Raw genomic sequence first — 21,556 nt, forward strand, 5'->3', positions numbered from 1 at the left:
CTTCTAAAATTGGCAGCGTGGCGGGTGAGAGTGATCCCTGTGACGTTGTTGTCACACACTCACAGTCACATACGCCGTTATGCGCTGTGTTTCCCAAAAATGCATTTTGGCCCCCGTCGCCAGTTTTGGTCGCCTGTCTCCTGCCACGGTCGTAATGAAATCTTCCCGCAAAGTGAGAAAGCCATTTATTACCCAGAATGCACTTATACAAATGAAAAGTCAATGACACACCCCAACAACAAAAAAAGACAACAGACGTTCCCGTTCGCCCTCGCTGTCCTCCGAGCAGCTGGGCACCACGTCCAGAAAATACTCTCATGATGTTATTCTCTCTCCGAGGGGGGAAGGAGGACACAGGACTAGGAGATTGCTGCTGTAGACTGATCCAAGGACAGTTTTCGAGTTTTTCTTCACTTCTGATTGTTAAGGATTTAGAGAGGCTTAGCTGATCCTAGATCTGTGGTTAAAGGCAATTTCTACATGGAGAGGAGGACAAATAGCATTTTGGTGTCAGAAAGGGGGGCCAAAAGCCTACTTTCAGTGGGCCAAGTTCACTTTTCATTTTTACGAGCCCTGATTCGGATATGGGCCGTGACAGGTCCTCACTCAAATTAACGAGGTGACAGGAATAGAGAGGAAGGAAGGAGGGAGGGAGGGAGGGGGGGAGGGAGGGAGGGAGGGAGGGAGGGAGGGAGGGAGGGAGGGAGGGAGGGAGGGAGGGAGGGAGGGAGGGAGGGAAAGAAGGAGGATAAAACAGAGTGCAGTGCTCAAGGCTCAGTGATGGCCCTGTCTGTTCCTCTGTGCCACGGGGTAACTTCATGGCCTTTAGCAACTGGCTGAGGGAGGGGAATAAGGTGTGTGTATGTGTGTGTGTGTGTGTGTGTGTGTGTGTGTGTGTGTGTGTGTGTGTGTGTGTGTGTGTGTGTGTGTGTGTGTGTGTGTGTGTGTGTGTGTGTGTGTGTGTGGAGTTCCAATGCCCTAATAGCACCAAGTGAACTGTGTGTGCGTGTCTCCTCCAAGGACCTTATGATCAGAGCACATCAGCCGTGATTTCAAAGTGTGTCTCATAATTGACTGTAATATAATTTATCTGAGCTTATGGACAGAGGAACTTTGAAATACAGAGAGAGAGAGAGACAGACAGACAGACAGACAGACAGACAGACAGACAGACAGACAGACAGACAGACAGACAGACAGACAGACAGACAGAGAAAGAGAGAGAGAGAGAGAGAGAGAGAGAGAGAGAGTAAATTAGAGAGAGAGAGAGAGAGAGCGAAAGAGAGAGAGAGAGAGAGAGAGAGAGAGAGAGACATACAGAGAGAGAGTAAATTAGAGAGAGAGCGGGAGAGAGAGAGAGAGAGAGAGAGAGAGGAAACTGTGGATGGGACGATCAGGATGTGGAGTAAAACTCCAAAGTACCACACTGTTCTCAAAGTTGGAAGATGAATGTTATCACTAGCCAGTTCACAGATGGAGAACAGTAAGAGATAGAGAGGAGAAGAGAGAGCGATAGAGAGAGGGAAAGAGGGAGGGGGAGGAGTCAGAGGGAATGGAGGAAGAGAGAAATATTAGAGAGAGAGAGAGACTAACACACTAAGGTTGCCTGAGTACCACACTAAGAGACAGGGTCACACTGGTCTCACCAGGTACCCTTATCTCCTTGGACCAGAGACCACTAAGCTGATAAGTACAATGATAGCCATCTAAGAAGGTTGAGTCGCTCTCTCTCTCCTGTGGGTCCACCAGTCTGCCAATGTTACTGCTATGTATGAGTCCCGTCCAGATACCAGTTTCCCAATCAATCATGGCCATATCCAAGGGGGCAGCAGTCCAGTAAAACGTGTGCACAGTCTCCCTCCGAAAGCCCCTTTCCTCCTGACTAGAAAGTGTGTGAGTGTTGTCAACATGCTGACTCAGAGCTCCTTCAGAAACCCTTGGAATCCTTCTGGAATCTCTGACAGGGGGAGAGGAGGGAATTCTGTTCCGGACTTCCGGAACAATGCAGAACTCCCCCAGAATGATGTGTTGGAGCCAGCAAGTCAGTCAGTCAGTGAGGCACCATGCGTTGTAGCCCAGGGGGCGGGGATAGTTAACGGAAGCCCCATCATGTGCTTGGTCGGGTTCTCCCCAGCCCGGGGGTTTCTGAGGCCCTGCTGTCTTGGGGTTACACTTCTTGGAACACAACTACCCAAGATGGGCTACTTTTGTTCAAGAGTCCAGGTAATCTGTGTGTGTGTTAGTGTGTGTGTGTGCTTGTTCGTGTGTGTGTGTGTGTGGGGGCGGGTGTGTTTGCATGTGTGTGTGTGAACGGGGGTGTGTGTGGGGCGGGTGTGTGTACGTGTGTGTGTGGCCAGCTGGTGGCGGCGGAGGCTGACTCACCCACAGTGAGCTGTCCTGTTAGCTGACCAAGGTTGTTTCTTGCGTTCACCGTCACATTCCTGTCTGACTGCAGGATCAGAGGATTGTCCTAGAGAGAGAGAGAGAGAGAGAGAGAGAGAGAGAGAGAGAGAGCAAATCGCTAGAGCAAATGGCTACAGCAACAATGGATAATCTTCACAATAAATGTACCGGCACTGTTCGGGGTCAAGGACGAGTCAGTCACTCATGCTACTGCTTAATAAACCCCTAACAGGCACTTTACATGCCAAACCATACAGAATACCTCTCTTCCCCTTCCACCCCCTTCTCTCTCTGTAGGGTGGCAGGGAGTCTAGTGTGTTGGGCCAGTAACCGCAAGGTTCAAATATCCAAGCCAGAAAGGTGATGAAAATATATTGATGTGCCCTTGAGCAAGGCACTTAACCCTAAAATGCTCCAGGGGCATGTACTACTATGTCTGACCCTGTAAAACAACATATATCACTGTTATCTGTCTGGTGTATCTGACAATAACAGCGTCTGTCTGTCTGTCCGTCCGTCCGTCCGTCCGTCTGTGTGATGTTTCTAAAACAACCACCTGATGGCAGAGTATACAACCTCACTGAGTTCCATTGAAGTCCATTGTGTTTGAAGAGACACATATCTAACAGTGCTCTGAACTGATGTCGCCCTGCAACGGTCCTCTATAAATAAGTTTATCCCTCTCCATTCCATCTGAGTACAACATGCGGTGATTGTGACTCACTCATTCCTAGAACATTTAGGCTTTGAACAGAGAGCGAATAATGCACAGCAGAACGCTGAGAACACTTAGTCGAAAGCTCTGTTGAAATGGGGATTGAAATGGAATATGTTTTTCATGACCTTCAACGATGAGTACGAATACATCTTCAGACTTAAAATGGAGAATTAGTGACTAAGATTGGATTGCCGTAAATGTTGATATAATTTCCTCAGGATGACTCCATTGAGTGATTCATTAACATGAATCACTCCCATGGCCATTGCCGGAAGCAATTTTAGAGAATCCCTATACCAAGGTACAACACAAAGGAAAAACCCAGCAGCCACTAAATAAACCCACGTGTTTACACCAGGGAGTCATCTAAACTCTATTGAATGGTCCTGATATGACCACTAATTCAATTGCTGCAGCACACATTCTGTCAATACACTCCACCCTTTCGTTCAAATGCAAATGTCTCAGCCACTCCGTGAAGTGACAGGTTTATATTAAGCCAACTAAATTGGGTAGTGCTATCCGGGATCCTTGAGACATCCATGCCCTAAACCCTAGCCTTAACCCCTACCCTTACCCTTACCCCAAACCTTAACCATAACCCTTACCTAATCTTTACCTTTACTTTAACCCTGACCTTAACCCTTACCTTAACCATTTCAAATGTCAACGTCAATGGGGTAACGTCAGAGTTGGGACGTCCCAAGAAATCCCTGATAGCATAGACCATTCTAAAAGTTGCAAAGTCAGTGGCGAGGATCCTCTGAAAAGTCACAGGCTTATATTGCCTAAAAGCAAAAAAAAAGAGCTAAATATTGCCCTAAAAGATGAGAGGTGCAGCGGTTGAGGACCCGGGGTTGTGGCCTGAGACTGGCTTAGTGAGCTTGACTGCAGGTCAGCGTTCATTTGAGTCTTTGTGCAATCAGTTTGATTGGTGAAGAGCACAAACACCGTTAGAAACACACACACACACACACACACACACACACACACACACACACACACACAGGGGCTCAGTTGAAGGGATTTAGAAGTCTGAAGTGCTGGCTCTTTAGAAGTGTGCCAGGTGCCGATACCTCTCTCCCAGAGCACTCTCTTTTGTTCCTGTTAGTTCCTCCCTCCTCCACCCTCCCTATACACCCCACATACAGTACGTACATGAAATCTGGCCCTTTGTGATGAAGTCGCCTCCCAAGGTCAAGAGGGAACGTAGGAAGAGCTTTTTGTAGAAGTGCTATCTATTGGACCATGTGACCTGACCAGGTAAAACTACTGACCCCTCGTTACAAGCTATAAATGTAGTCAGGTAAAACTCCTGGTCCTAGCTATGAAAAACACTGAAACAAGAGACTTTGAAACTGGCACGGTGCAAAACATGACGTCATCATTTGAATCTCGAAAACAAAAGAGGGGGGTTGTGGTAAGAGTCAAACAGGGTTTATTTAGAGCAGCTTGGCACCCATAGTCATAGTCTCAAACACACACCGCAGGGTGGAGTTCACTAGCGCCGTCCTGCGCCGTCCTGCCGGTGTCCTGCGCCGTCCTGCGCCGTCCTGCCGGTGTCCTGCGCCGTCCTGCCGTCCTGCCGGTGTCCTGCGCCTTCCTGCCGGTGTCCTGCGCCGTCCTGCCGGTGTCCTGCGCCGTCCTTCCGGTGTCCTGCGCCGTCCTGCCGCTTCACCATAACTTAGGAGAATTCATTAAAATAACGCTCTGTGCTTTGAGCCTCCCTCGTCACGGTCAGAGGAACAACTCTCACCTCGTCACTACTTACTGATTCCAAGTCAAGGTCCAAATGCAAAGTGTCCGGACAGTGTTTTTTATACCAGCTTGTGTGTAGAGGTGTGGGCCACAACACACTGTCAGGTCGATTTCTACCCAGAGACGAGGATAGGTCATTGATTGGCCAGAGACCCCTAATCCAAGACTCGACCAGTTCCAGGCTGACTACATTGCAGATGCACGCCAGATCTAACAACGTCTGGATGGGTGTTTAACATATCAGATAACCACATCATATGATAAAGCAACCTGATGCTCGACTGTCGAGGAGGTGGCACGCAACCATTGGCTGATGCAGTGCAACATCTGCAATGTAGTAGGCCTGGAACACCAAGGTGACCAGTAGTCATCTTTACATACTTCTTCTTCACTGAACCAAAATTGGTTCCATATAGAACCCTTGGATTCCATATAGGGTTCTTTAAGGAACCAATTCCGTTTCCATACTGAGCAAAAATAACAAAGATTTTACTGAGTTACAGTTCATATAAGCAAATCAGTCAATTGAAATAAATGCATTAGGCCTTAATCTATGGATTTCACATGACTGGGCAGGGGTGCAGCGAGGGCATAGGCCCACCCGCTGGGGAGCCAGGCTCAGCCAATCAGAATGATTTTTTCACCACAAAAGGGCTTTATTACAGACAGAAATATTCCTCAGGAAAAAAATACAAATAAAAGACTACCCACGATGCCCAGACTAAGATGAATTCATTAAATGCATTCTGAGAAGCAGGTCTCTCTCTCTATAATGAAAAACGTAGGGGAATGAATAAACTGCAGGTGACCCAATTTTTCTGTTGATTTCCCCAAATTAATATGCCGCTGTTCGGGCGTGAATTCAAATGAGAATATCCTGTTAAATTGGGAGAGAGTTGCTGATCCGATTGAGAGAGAGAGCGAGAGAGAGAGAGAGAGAGAGAGAGAGAGAGGGAGAGAGACAGATAGATTTTTTCCCCATTCTGCCACCTGCGATTCATTATCCCCACTTTCATTGTTTTCTCCTGTTTATGACGGCAGGCCCAAACTAATAAATCACACCTGCTTGGCTCTAATTTTAGAATGCCGTGGACCGGCTCGGCGGTAGCATTCACCAAATCATTTCGCCTCACCTAATTGGTGAATACCCCGCTTTTGGAATGAATTATTTGCAATGGTGCGTATGATGGGATTTAGTATTGTTCTCCACGCAGTTTCAATTGATAGGACTTTGCTATGCGTGAAAACACTGGGCCCTGAATTCTTCCATGGACTCATCGCCCCAAGGCTCAGCCACTGTAGCCTACGTTCAATTGTGTGTGATTTGAAGTCACTGTGGAAAAGAGCATATCCTAAATAATTACAATTTAATTCTCTGTGGATTTGAGGGAAGCCTCAGAGCCCAAATGCTGATTAACAAACATATATTAATTTTTAGCTGGTAAACAGACATCCATGTAACCTTATAATCCCTCTTTCAAATAAATAGCCCTTCCAATTATTCAATCTCTTCCGCCTTCAATCCTGTCCTTTAAAGGCTTTCTGATTTCGGTTGCATCTTATTAAATTCAAAGTGTTTTGTATTTCGGGCAATTACCCAGAAGCCTCTCTAGTCTAAGCCTGGGTTGGCTCTTCAAGTCCATTCATGGCCACATTCAAGTTTCACTGTACTAAGAATAATTAGACAGTCAATAGATTCCCTTCACTTTGGTCGTTTGTATAGGCGGACGCACGTCAGAAAGCTGAATTTAATTAGTTGGGTAATAAGCGGAAGAGTGCAGGGTTGGATCGGTAGGGTCTTATCGGTCTTTCAGCTTTGCTGCTGTGAATAGCAATGCAGCTGGTGGAGGATAAATACGACATCCCTCCACAGGACTCTCTGAAGACTCCAGTGTCTGAATTTAACCCTCTGAAGTGTGTACATTTAGTAGGCCAATTAATGAAAAGAAAGAAAACGGGCAACGCTTTCGGTGGCCCTCATAACGCTTTACTAGAGGGGTAAACAAGCAATGGTGTTCACCAATGTGGTGTTGCTTAGGCATTCTGGACATCATTTTCAATTCTCCGCTCCCCTTTCCGACACGCGTGACATTATTCCATTGGCAGGTGCAGCAATAGTGTTTCCCGCTTCGATTACGTCCGCTTTCCGAAACGAGCGCCAGGTGGGTTTTAGTGAGTCTCAGGACAAAATTGACAAAACCAAAATGATTCAGCGTGTGAAAGAATGGATCCCTCGGGGGCGTACCACAACAACAGTAATGTACGTGCTTCTACATCTGCATCGCTTGCTGTTGGGGGTTTTAGGCTGGGTTTCTGTACAGCACTTTGTGACATCGGCTGATGTAAAAAGGGCTTTATAAATACATTTGATTGATTGATATAGAGGATGGATGAGCCGGATTGGCATCGGTGTCCTGCCTTATGTCCACCAGATGATATGAGTTTTGTTTTGCAGGATGTAACGCCGTTTTTTTCCGTACTTGACGTTCGCTCTGTGTGTGTACCTCTGTTTGTACCTCCTCACCGTAAAGCAACGCGCGAGTTGATAGTTTTGAACGCATGCGGTTCACAGAACGTAGCGTTGCCGACTGCTCCACTGACAATTAATGACTTCCCCCGGAACGCAAAGAGTTTGATGCATCTGGTGGACATGAGGCATAACAGTGTGCCTCCGGGCACCATTTGTCTTTTCCCCAGCAGAGTATCTTATCGGGGCGATGGATCTGCCTTACCCCCCCTCCGGGCCTGCCAAGCAGCAAATAAATCTGGCCCTGGAGAAGAAGACGCAACGCTGAGGTTCAACCTGGAGAACATTTGTTTAGGGAGCAGAAGTAGTGAGTATAGTCATCACCATTCTCTGCAGCTCTACCGGACTACTTCACAGTTTGACTGTTTTACTCTGCCTGACCAGGACCTGAGTTGCAGGAGGGAAAATACAGCGACTCTTGTTCCTACCACTGACTAGCTGTGTTTCTGGGATTCTCACTGTGTGTGTGCGTCCATGCGTTCGTGCCTGCGGGTGTCCGACAACGTGTGCCTTTCACCAAGCAAACAGAACGCACAGAGAACTCCAGAACTCACAGAGAACTCCAGAACTCAGACCTGTAGCCAAGCTCCTCATCAGCCGGTCTTCAGCCACAACACTTCAAGAGCTTCTAATAGCTACATACGGTATGAGACAACTTACAGTATAAGACGATATGAGTTATGAGACAACTTACAGTATAAGACGATATGAGTTATGAGACAACTTACAGTATAAGACAATATGAGTTATGAGACTGCTTTGTACTTGACAAGAGCCAACTAAATATTTCAACTTTTACTGTAACTAAGAGCCTCTGACATCAATCCTACCGGTACACGATGGACATCCAACACCCTGGCATATAGCAGCAGTATATTTACACCTGATCCATGTCTATTAATGGATCACACAAACTACGTCAACTAAATAATGTTCTGTTGTCACATAAACTCTGGATAGGTCCAGTGAAATGTGTTGTTTTACAGGGTCGGCCATAGTAGTACGGAGATTAGGGTTAAGTGCCTTGCTCAAGGGAACATTGATCAATTTTTCACCTTGTCAGCTCGGGTATTCAAACCAGCAACCTTTTGGTTACTGGCCCAATGCTCTACCTGCTAGGCTACAGCACCCCACAAGCTGTCCCCAACCTTTTGGTTACTGGCCCAATGCTCTACCTGCTAGGCTACAGCGCTCCACAAGCTGTCCCCAACGTTTTGGTTACTGGCCCAATGCACACAGACCCCCCCCACACACACTCATGCAGTGCACGCACAGACCCCCCCCCCCCCCACACACACACACACACGACACACACACACACTCTCATTGAGACCTCTGCTCTCTTCTGTAGTCCACCTTGTTTGCACCCTGCGTATACCCAACATCCTTTGAGACGAGACCATGTGATGCAGAGCGCCCACCTCTGATACTCCTTCTATCACCTCCATTATCATCCCCTTCACTCCTGCTGCTACTCAATCACCATGCTGTCACACACACACATTTTAAATACTTTATTTGAATCCACCAATCAAATTTACCAAGAAAAAAACAACATTTCAAAGGTTCCTGTATCCATGGCACTCAAGGGTACAGAAAGCGGGGCGGCAGGGTAGCCTAGTGGTTAGAGCGTTGGACTAGTAACCGGAAGGCTGCGAGTTCAAACCCCCGAGCTGACAAGGTACAAATCTGTCGTTCTGCCCCTGAACAGGCAGTTAACCCACTGTTCCCAGGCCGTCATTGAAAATAAGAATTTGTTCTTAACTGACTTGCCTAGTTAAATAAAGGTAAAAAATAAAAATAAAAATAAATTTTTTTTAAAAAAAAGCACCTCCTTCTCCAAACAGCTAGGCTGCTCACGACAACTGAAACAGAGCAGTACCTAGACACACGCACACGCACACACACACACACACACACACAGAGAGAGAATAGAGACATGCAAGAACACAAACACAGCACACGCTGCATGCGTACACAGTTGCTGTCAACTTATGCACAAAGACATGCAAACATAAAACATGGACATGAACAAACACAGGTATGCACACACATACAATTGTACTCACACAGACATACAGTGTGTATATAGGTGTGTGTGAGTCTGCCTGGGGCCTTCAGAGGCATGTCTCTCCACTAATAGATTATTGATCAGAGGGCCAGTCCATCTCTCAGGCCTCCAGGCAGGGCCAGACAGCCTGTACTGTGTAAATAAACCCCCCCCCCCCACCCCCCATCGGTCCTTCTAAGCGAAGGGCTTTGGTGTGATTTCAGTTTCCTCAGCCCTGTCTTTGCTCTGTCTGTCTGTCTGTGTTCCCTATTACACCATATTAACACGCTTATAACATAGTAATAAGACATTAATAACACATCCTACCCGCTTCTGTCACTCACCCTGACCCCCTTGGATTTAAAAGGACTTAGAGGGGCCGGGGTCAGCCGGTCCAATCTGTTCAGGGGAGAATAGAACTTAAATGAGGTCACGGCAGAGTGGTGTGTGTGTGTGTCACGGCAGAGTGGACTGCGCTGAGGGTTAACGACACAGGGTACCAGTGACGTCTATGCTTTACAACTGTCACCGACTGGGTTTGAACTCGGGTCTCCTACGTGCCACAAGACTGCGTTGGACTGCTAAGCTTCAGACTAGGCAGGTCTCAGGTAATGTCACTCATCACACCAACATTGGTCACTGAACACAAGAGTATGGTAATGACACCAAAATGCCACAAATATCATTTCATTTTAAATTTGCTCAAAGGTTTTATTTTACCCCAGAGCGAAGGTTCAAAATGAAGCTTGTGGATAGTGATTTATGTAATAAACACCCAATCTGAGCTGGGCAATTATACAGTGCATTCAGAAAGTATTCAGACCCCTCTTGACTTTGTCCACATTTTGTTACGTTACAGCCTTATTCTAAAATGGATGAAATACCTTTTTTTCCCTCATCAATCTACACTCAACACCCCATAATGACAAAGCAAAAACAGGGTTTTTAGACATTTAAATGTGGAAAAAGTCAAGGGGTCTGGATACTTTCCAAATGCACCGTATGTTCGACTAGTTTGGATTCATATCCATTATTGGCCGCTTAAAAGGCAAGGCAAACAAAATAAGGGTTTAGTCTTGGGATTCTTCTTGACAAGTCACATCAGAGATGTAGCTCTGTCTCCATCATACAAATATAATCAATGATCATTGACTATTTATATAGTCTCCGTGGCCTAACAGGATCTCTGCTCTCATTAAAAAAGCATGGCTTAACTACAGGGTCAACCAAGGCAACCAAGACGTTTCCAGTTCATCCCTCTCTCTTCCTATCTCTGGGACTTAACTACAGGGTCAACCAAGGCAACCAAGACGTTTCCAGTTCATCCCTCTCTCTTCCTATCTCTGGGACTTGGTCAACGTATCCTGTATCAAACATGTCTGACTAAAATGCACAGAACTAGTCTGTCGGTCACAGCTATAGATTACTTAACCGTTCACACTGATTAAACAGCCACTATATCCCTCTGGAGCCCGACTTGTCATTCCACTGGCCCGCGATCAACCGGGTGGTGTTTTCTCTTTGCATGCTGCTGATTACAGAAGTGTTATTTGGCCCGTCCCCCACCATTTTGTTACTTCTTTTCATTTTGTCTCTGGTTCCATTGAATTATGTATCGTCAATTCCCTAAACGAAGCTGGAGCTAGTTCAAACTGAATTCTCGCATCCGCTGAGTTTGTAAAGGAGATGAGGGAGTGTCGTGTTTCTTGTCACACTCTCCAGACTCCAGAGTGAGGCTTTCATTTGCATCTTTTTGCCTGTCCATTGATCTTTGGGGTGCTACATTTTGTTGGCACATTTACTTGCTCGAGACATCTCCACCAATTCCCTTTGCTGACGTTTAATGGCAGAGATGTTTCATATAACGGGAAACAGGAAAGTCATCTAATGTGCTCTCTCTCCCTCTCTCTTGCCCTTTCCCTCTCTCCATGTCCTTTTCCCTTTCCTGTGTGAATTCGGAGCTGTACTGTGTGGTGTGAGGAGAACATCATCATTGATGCAGTGCAATGTTGATGCAATAATGATGCAGTGGAATCTGTTGATCACATTTTTATATGATTCAACATGAAAGATCATGAGTTGGTAATCAAATTCATTTTGGTACACGCGTTATAGGCATATCTGGATACACTGTGTACTACTTTAGTGGGGTCGGTTCCGAAGTCGCAGGGCCTGCAAACATTAAACTGATGTGAATTCTGCTTCACTAAGACTGCTACAGCTCCTAACCATAGAGAGAGAGAGAGAGAGAGCCTTGAATCACTGAACCCAACTCTAAAAGTAGCACACCTCCCTCTACCTCACTGTATCCTCCCTCTATCCCCCTCTATCCTCCCTCTAACCTTCCTGTATCCTCCCTGTATCCTCTCTGTATCCTCTCTGTATTCTCCCTCTAACCTTCCTGTATCCCCCGTCCATCCTCCCTCTATCCTCCCTTTACCTCCCTTTACCTCCCTGTATCCTCCCTGTATCCTCCCTTTACCTCCCTCTACCTCCCTCTACCTCCCTCTACCTCCCTCTACCTCCCTCTATCCTCCCGCTATCCTCCCTGTATCCTCCCTTTACCTCCCTGTATCATCCCTCTACCTCCCTCTATCCTCCAGCTATCCTCCCTCTGATCCTTTGTCTGCACCTCCCAGGGCATTTGAACTGATTCCAGAGGCCGACCCAAAACAACGCCGTCGGAGGAGAGGGTGCCGGAGCGGTCTTCTAGTGAGGCTTCGGACGCTAATGTCCACTCCCTAGTTAACAAAGTCGTTGAAATCTGGGCAAGAGTTGCTTTCCAAAGAGATGTCCTGGGTGGTAACATGGCTAGCTCTGGACATGCTGTCGGAGTCCATACAGCCAACGGGATTTTCAGTGCATCATGCCGACAGGAACAAACATTTCTCTGGTAAGAAGAAGGGCGGTGGTGTATGTTTCATGATTAACAACTCATGATTAACAACTCATGGTGTAATTGTAACAACATACAAGTCCTTTTGGTCACCTGTCCTAGAATTCCTCAATCAAATGCCGATCGTATCGTCTCCCAGGAGAACTATCCCCGGTTATCGTCACAGACGTGTTTATCCCCCCCGCAAGCGGATACCAAAACGGCCATCAAGGCCATCACTTTACTGGACATTATGCAAACTGGAAACCATATATTGTAGCTGTGGATTTTAATCTGCTAATCTGAGAACAAGGCTACCTAAATTCTATCAGATTATCGATTGCAGAGTAACACACTCTATCACTGCTACTCTAACTTCCGCAGTGCATACAAGGCCCTACCCCGCGACTCCATCTGACCGCGACTCCATCTTGTTGCTCCCCTCGTATAGGCAGAATCTTATACAGGAAGCGCCGGTACTTAGGTCTATCCAATGCTGGTCTGACCAATTGGATTCCACGCTTCAAGATTGCTTCGATCACGTGGATTGGGATATGTTCCGGGTATCCTCAGACAATAACATTAATGTATACACTGACTCAGTGAGCGAGTTTATAAGGAAATGTATAGGAGATGTTGTACCCACTGTGACTATTAAAACCTTCCCTAACCAGAAACCGTGGATTGATGGCAGCATTCGCGCAAAACTGAAAGCACGTTCTACAGCATTTAATCATGGCAAGACGACTAGAAATATGACCGAATACAAACAGTGTAGTTATTCCCACCGTAAGGCAATCAAACAAGCAAAGTGTTAGTTTAGAGACAAAGTGGAGTCACAAATCAACGGCTCAAACACGAGACGTAAGTGGCAGGGTCTACAGACAATAACGGATTACAAACAGAAAACCAAATTAAACAACTTCTTTGAGGACAACACAGTGCTACCAACAAGGCTACCAAAAACAATGGGCTCTCCTTCTCCGTGGCCGACATGAGTAAAACATTTAAACGTGTTAACCCATGCAAGGCTGCCGGCCCAGACGGCATCCCTGCCCACGTCCACACAGCATGCACAGAACAGCTGGCTGGTGTGTTTACGGACATATTCTCTCAATCCCTTTTACAGTCTGCTGTCCCCACATACTTCAAGATGGCCACCATTGTTCCTGTTCCCAAGAAAGCTAAGGTAACTGAACAAAATGACTATCGCCCCGTAGCACTCACTTCTGTCATGCGCTTTGAGAGACTAGTCAAGGATCATATCACCTCCACCCTACCTGTTACCCTAGACCCACTTCAATTTGCTTACCACCCCAATAGGTCCACAGACGATGCAATCGCAATCACACTGCACACTGCCCTATCCCATCTGGAAAAGAGGAATACCTACATAAGAATGCTGTTCATTGACTACAGCTCAGCATTCAACCATAGTACGCTCCAAACTCATCATTAAGCTTGAGACCCTGGGTGTCGACCCCGCCCTGTGCAACTAGGTCCTGGACTTCCTGACGGGTCTCACCCAGGTGGTGAAGGTAAGAAACAACATCTCCACTCCGCTGATCCTCAACACTGGGGCCCCACAAGGGTGCAATGTCAGCCCTCTCCTGTACTCCCTGTTCTCCCATGACTGCATGGCCATGCATGCCTCCAACTCAATCAACAAGTTTGCAAACGACACTACAGTGGTAGACTTGATTACCAACAATGACGAAACAGCCTACAGGGAGGAAGTGAGGGCCTTCGGAGTGTGGTGTCAGGAAAACAGCCTCTCGCTCAACGTCAACAAAACAAAAGAGATGATTGTGGACAGGAAACAGCAAAGGGAGCACCCCCCATCCACATTGTCAGGACAGCAGTGGAGAAGGTGGAAAGTTCCTTGGTGTACATATCACCGACAAACCGAAATGGTCCACGCACACAGACAGTGTGGTGAAGAAGGCGCAACAGCGCGTCTTGTCACCAAGTGTGTCTTGTCACCAAAAACCCTCACTGACTATTACAGGTGCACAATTGAGAGTATCCTGTCGGGCTGTATCACCGCCTGGTACGGCAACTGCACCGCCCACAACCACAGGGCTCTCCAGAGGGTGGTGCAGTCTGCACAACGCATCATCAGGGGCAAACTACCTGCCCTCCTACAACACTCTCCTACAACACCCTATATCACAGGAAGGCCAAAAAGATCATCAAGGATAATAACCATCAGAGCCACTACCTGTTCACCCAGCTATCATCCAGAAGGTACGGTCAGTACAAGTGCATCAAAGCTGGGACAGAGAGATTGAAAAACTGCTTCTATCTCAAGGCCATCAGATTGTTAAACAGCCATCACTAGCACAAGAGAGGCGGCTGCCTACCTTCAGACTTGATATCATTGGCCACTTTAATAAATGGAACACTAGTCACTTTAATAATGCCGCTTTACGAATGTTTATGTATCTCACATTACTCATCTCATATGTATATACTGTATCCTTCACTATCTATTGCATCTTGGCCGCTCTGTCACTGCTCATCCATATATTTTATATTTATATATTCCCATCCCATTCCTTTACTAGATTGTGTGTATTAGGTTTAGTTGTGGAATTGTTAGATATTACCTGTTAGATACTGCTGCACTGTCAGATCTAGAAGCATAAGCATTTTCCTACACTCACAATAACATCTGCTAACCATGTGTATGTGACCAATAAAATGTGATTTAATTTGATTTTACCTCCCTCTAACCTCCATCTATCCTCCCTGTACTTCCTTCTTACTCCCTCTACGTCCCTCTATCCTCCCACTACATCCCTCTACGTCCCTCTATCCTCCCACTATGTCCCTCTATCCTCCCTCTATCTTCCTTCTTCCTCCCACTACGTCCCTCTATCCTCCCACTACGTCCCTCTATCCTCCCACTACCTCCCTCTACGTCCCTCTATCCTCCCACTACGTCCCTGTATCCTCCCACTACCTCCCTCTACGTCCCTCTATCCTCCCACTACCTCCCTTTATCCTCCCTCTATCCTCTCACTACGTCCCACTACCTCCCTCTATCCTCCCTCTACGTCCCTCTATCCTCCCACTACCTCCCTCTATCCTCCCACTACCTCCCTCTACGTCCCTGTATCCTCCCTGTATCTTCCTTCTTACTCCCTCTATCCTCTCTCTACGTCCCTCTATCCTCTCTCTACGTCCCTGTATCCTCCCTCTACGTCCCTGTATCCTCCCTCTACGTCCCTGTATCCTCCCTCTACGTCCCTGTATCCTCCCTCTATCCTCCCTGTATCTTCCTTCTTACTCCCTCTATCCTCTCTCTACGTCCCTGTATCCTCCCTCTACGTCCCTGTATCCTCCCTCTATCCTCCCTGTATCCTCCATCTACCTCCCTGTATCATCCATCTACCTTCCTGTATCCTCCCTCTACCTCCCTCTACCTTCCTGTATCCTCCCTCTAGCCCCCTCTTCTACCTCCCTCTACCTCCCTCTACGTCCCTGTATCCTCCCTCTACCTTCCTGTATCCTCCCTCTACCTCCCTCTACCTTCCTGTATCCTCCCTCTACCTCCCTCTGCCTTCCTGTATCCTCCCTCTACCTCCCTCTGCCTTCCTGTATCCTCCCTCTACGTCCCTGTATCCTCCCTCTACCTCCCTCTATCCTCCCTCTACCTCCCTCTATCCTCCCTCTACCTTCCTGTATCCTCCGTCTACGTCCCTGTATCCTCCGTCTACGTCCCTGTATCCTCCGTCTACGTCCCTGTATCCTCCGTCTACCTCCCTCTACCTTCCTGTATCCTCCCTCTACCCCCCTCTTCTTTCCTCAATCAGTGGGGTCACCTTTAGTATTTGCCTTGGTAGCGCGGTGCAGCCGGAGACCATCCCACTGCCTCTGTAAAAACAGGAAGCGTGCCATGCCATTTTCCCCAGGCCGTCTGACATACATGGAAATGTCATTAGGTACTGATGGGGACCAAGATAAAACCAGTCCAGACACCAGTGTAATGTCAATTTGCTGCCATTAATTAATTAAATGTCTCTTAATTTCAGTGAGTTGAACAACCGTAACCTGTGATGCTCAATGAATACTAAAGTCTGGTAGTGTGTGTGTGTGTGTGTGTGTGTGTGTAAGTGAAGGTGCACCAAAGCCTCTGTAGAGTGTCAGATCGATTAAAGACATGAAAAAGGCTTTGTTTATTCGACTAATGAACTGCCTGGTGTAGTTGTGGCGTGGCCCTGGTAACCATGCCGACAGCTGCCATGACTTCTGGCTTAGTCATGCCGTGATTTGATTGGCTGCACTTCGTTTGGCCACGGTTGACTAAGTAAGTCTGCTACCAGCAGATTTCTATGGAAGTGGAACAGTGTGAATACAACAGTATTGCAAGTTGTGCCAGCCATTCTGAATTCACTAAAAATACGAAGTCTGAGTCAGTGGAAACTCATAAAGGATTGCTAAAATGGGCCAACACATTTTTACAGTACATCCCACTCTCGGATACCATCGTTGACATGATGATTAGTCATATCTACAGCTGTCAAAAGAACTAGCTTACCAGCCCATCTATTTGCTCTTAATAAAGTCTCATTCCTCACAGTTCCTAGTATAATAATGTGCTCCTAGGACCAAGATAAGGTACTCAAATCAACTCAAATCTGCCATCCAAATCAGAATCCAAAGAAATTGATTCTGCATTAACTTTTCAATGATCTATACAAAAGAGGTATTTCTACCTTCTCTACATCTATATATTTGTCAGGGGCTGAAAGGGCTCGCGGCATTTTGGGAAGAAGAAGATCTGGGCGCGGGATTTGATCTCTGGTGATGATGTGAATTAATATTCCCTTTCATTCCCTTCTCCTGAAGGCCAAGTCGCCTTCTTCGACGTTCCATCACTCTGGAAAGCTTGTTAAATGTTAAACGGGGGCCTATTTCTACATGGGTCGCGATCCGGTGCCTCATACCCCTTGTCCTGGTCTGAATAAAACATTTAGTCTCACGCTTCTCCCGGGAAACATTTTTTTTTCTCAGATTCATTTGTTTCACTTTTATGGATCACTTCTGAAGTTGGAAGATGCCTTTTTTCCTGGTATCTTTTTAATATTGTGGAGTCGCGGTGTGTAGTGGGTAATACGGACGATGCCCAAAGGTCGTGTGTGCTCGCACATAACCATCTCGAGTTTCTTGACCACCCAGCGTCGATTGCTTCACTGAATCATTTGTATGAAGTCTTTGAAGTGTGAAGTCTTGAACTATAGGGTAGAACAGCATTGAACTATTTCCTCTTTACAGTATGTTGTATACCGCAGAGGGCTGAATCAATGTCAGCCATGTGGCCAAAGAAAGAAGCCACTCTAAAATCAAAACACTGACAACGAATTACTCTTAAAAATGAAAAAGTGCCCGAAAGTGTTTGGACCCTCAGAAACCCAAGCAATGAATATAGACAAACTGACAAATGGCTAACGAGAAGGTTTTTCCACAAAGCTTTAGTCAGGGTCGTGTTCACCAGGGCACGCAACATTTTACAATGGAAACTTACAATTTGTGTTTTGTTCCATTTCAGTGCCTGTCAGCTGAAAGTATTGTGTCAGGGGTGATAAAGAGACAGAGAAAGAGAGAGCGAGAGAAATTAGTGATTGATAAAGAGAGGAAAATGACTCCTCGGAGGAAGCTGGAATATCATTAGCTCCCTGAGGGGACAATTAGAAGAGTCCGTGTTGGCGAGCAGGCCTCGGGTCATCCCTCATGGTGCGGAGAGAGAGGATGACAGCACAGCACACTCTTGGAACACGCCACAAGGAACATGCAGTCAGTCTGCTGCAGCACCAGGTATCTTCAAGACATTTAAAAATATACTGTATATTTTACCAGGTTTGTTTCATTGAGATAAAAAAATATATTTTTTCAAAGGAGATCGGGACCAAGGTCCAACAAGGCAGTCTGTCAATAGGACTGCGACATCAATAGCTACAGCACAAACCTGTCTTACAATAATCGGAGTCATCTCGGAAACACAGAACAAAGATCAAGCATAATTGCATCAGAGGCTTGATGAAGTTCAGGAGGGAGACATGTTGGAAAGGAAACTCGAACCAAGAGCTGAAGCATCGCGGTAGCTCCTCCAACCTCTCTGAAAGTCACGGACCTAGTATCCCCTTCTGAAAGATGAGAACACGGACCTAGTATCCCCTTCTGAAAGATGCGAACACGGACCTAGTATCCCCTTCTGAAAGATGCGAACACGGACCTAGTATCCCCTTCTGAAAGATGAGAACACGGACCTAGTATCCCCTTCTGAAAGATGCGAACACGGACCTAGTATCCCCTTCTGAAAGATGCGAACACGGACCTAGTATCCCCTTCTGAAAGATGAGAACACGGACCTAGTATCCCCTTCTGAAAGATGAGAACACGGACCTAGTATCCCCTTCTGAAAGATGAGAACACGGACCTAGTATCCCCTTCTGAAAGATGAGAACACGGACCTAGTATCCCCTTCTGAAAGATGAGAACACGGACCTAGTATCCCCTTCTGAAAGATGAGAACACGGACCTAGTATCCCCTTCTGAAAGATGAGAACACGGACCTAGTATCCCCTTCTGAAAGATGCGAACACCTGCAAAATTGTGATTTGTCCAAATTATCAATGACGTCACCAAGAAGTGGCAACCCACAGTCTGTCTATAATACCAGTTATGTTACCTGTGTCTGTCCACAAGACATCACCCTTACAGATGAAGGATCTTAATTTGTGCCAGTTTGCTACAGCAGTAAAATAATCCTGCGGGAACAGGAAATGTTCATTATTATGTGGATTATAATCAATGGACATTTTTGTAGGGGTTTTTCATCACGGCAAATCAAGTCTGAAGTTTCTAAGTGAAAATCACAAACAGAAGCCTTTATAAAACTTAAATACACTACAAGTTCGCATTTCCTGCTGTGCAGGGAAAATTCTCAGCAACAGAGTTAAGATCCTACATCTGTACAGCGGCGTCATGTTTCCTGCATGGGGCCTTGTAAAGTATACGGAGTGTGTGTGTGTGTTAACTGTCATAACGTTGCTGAATTATGACCATGATCATTGATCTGTTATTGAGAAACAAAGCGAGAATGAAGAGGCTTTTACATTGACCTATATGACTGATCCAATCAACTGTTATAAGTGGTTGACCTCGACCACATATAAAATCTAATCAAAATCAAATCAATTGTATTTGTCACATGCGCCGAAGACAACAAGACCTTACCGTGAAACGCTTAGTTTACAAGCCCCTAACCAACAATGCAGTATTAAGAAAAAGATTGACAAAATAATAATAGAGCAACAATAAAATAACAATATCGAGGCTATATACAGGGGGTACCAAGTCGATGTGCAGGGGGCACATTGATGGATCTGTACATGTAGGTAGAGGTAAAGTAACAGATAAAAATGGGCGGTTCAAAGCGAATAGTCAGAGTAGCCATTTGGTTAGCTTTTCATGAGTCTTATGGCTTGGGGGTAGAAGCTGTTAAGAAGCCTGTTGGACTTAGACTTGGCAGGGCGGTACCGCTTGCCGTGCGGTAGCAGGCAATGACTAGGGTGGCTGTAGTGCGTTGGCGTCAGAGGCCAAGCAGTTGCCATACCAGGTGGTGACGCAACCAGTCAGGATGTTCTCGATGGTGCAGCTGTAGAACTTTTTGAGGATCTTTTCAGTCTCCTGAGGGAGAATAGGCGTTCTCTTGCCCTCTTCACGACTGTCTTGGTGTGTTTGGACCTTGACAGTTTATTGGTGATGTGGACACCAAGGAACTTGAAGCTCTCAACATGCTCCACTACAGCCCAGTCGATGACAATGGGGGAGTGCTCTCCTTTGTCTTGATCACATTGAGGGAGAGGTTGTTATCCTGGCACCACACTGCCAGGTCTCTGACCTCCTCCCTATAGGCTGTCTCATCGTTGTCGGTGATCAGGCCTACCACTGTTGTGTCGTCGGCAAACTTAATCATGATGTTGGAGTCTTGCTTGGCAATGCAGTCATGGGTGAACAGGGAGTACAGGAGGGAGGGATCCTGTGTTGAGGATCTACGTAGCAGATGTGATGTTACCTAACCTTACCAACTGGGGGCGGCCCGTCAGGAAGTCCAGGATACAGTTGTCCCAGGGTCCTTAGTAATGAGCTTTGAGGGTACTATGGTGTTGAACGCTGAGCTGTAATCAATTAACAGCCTTCGCACGTAGGTGTTCCTTTTGTCCAGGTGAGGTCATTTAGGTTGGTTACCTTAGTGTTCTTAGGCAAAGGGACTATGGTGGTCTGCTTGAAACATGTTGGTATTACAGACTCGGTCAGGGACAGGTTGAAAATGTCAGTGAAGACACTTGCCAGTTGGTCAGTGCATGCTTGGAGTACACGTCCTGGTAATCTGTCTGACCCTGCGGCCTTGTGAATGTTGACCTGTTTAAAGGTCTTACTCACAATGGAGAGCGTGATCATGACTATGATCATGACTAGAGCGTGACTATGGAGAGCGTGATCATATTGTCGTCCGGAACAGCTGGTGCTCTCATGCATGCTTCAGTGTTGCTTGTCTCAAAGTGGGCATTGAAGTCCTTTAGTTTGTCTGGTCCACTCGTGTCACTGGGCAGCTCGCGGCTGTGCTTCCCTTTGTAGTCCGTAATAGTTTGCAAGCCCTGCACATCCGACAAGTGTCGGGGGGCTGGTGCAGTAGGATTCAATCTTAGTCCTGTACTGACGCTTTGCCTGTTTGATGGTTTGTCTGAGGGCATAGCGGGATTTCTTATTAGCGTCCGGGTTAGAGTCCTGCTCCTTGAAAGCAGCAGCTTTACCCTTTAGCTCAGTTAGGATGTTGCTTGTAATCCTTGGCTTCTGGTTAAGGTATGTATGTATGTACGGTTTCTGTGGGGACGACGTCATCAATGCACTTATTGATGAAGCCGGTGACTGATGTGGTGTACTCCTCAATGCCATCGGAAGAATCTCTGAACATATTCTAGTCAGTGCTAGCAAAACAGTCCTGTAGCTTAGCATCCGCGTCACCTGACTATTTCCGTATTGAGCGAGTCAATGGTACTTCCTGCTTTAGTTTTTGCTTGTAGGCAGGAATCAGGAGGATAGTTATGGTCAGATTTGCCAAATGAAGGGCGAGGTGAGCTTTGTACGCGTCTCTGTGTGTTGATTAAAGGCGGTCTAGAATTATTTTTCCACTGGTTGCACATGTAACATGCTGGT

General features: G+C 46.5%; 1 protein-coding gene across 1 annotated transcript in view; it reads right to left on the minus strand.

Moving 5' to 3' along the window:
* Positions 1 to 21,556, minus strand: part of LOC110534569 (zeta-sarcoglycan) — a 323,045-nt gene that overhangs the window by 55,488 nt on the left and 246,001 nt on the right. The window contains exon 4 of the mRNA XM_090187849.1: positions 2,383 to 2,470. Coding sequence (XP_090043975.1) covers positions 2,383 to 2,470 — 88 coding nt within the window. The remainder of the gene's footprint in view (positions 1 to 2,382; positions 2,471 to 21,556) is intronic.

Source organism: Oncorhynchus mykiss, chromosome 10, assembly GCF_057628025.1.
Source record: "Oncorhynchus mykiss isolate SJ-2025 chromosome 10, ASM5762802v1, whole genome shotgun sequence".
In the NCBI taxonomy this organism is placed as follows: Eukaryota; Metazoa; Chordata; class Actinopteri; order Salmoniformes; family Salmonidae; genus Oncorhynchus; species Oncorhynchus mykiss.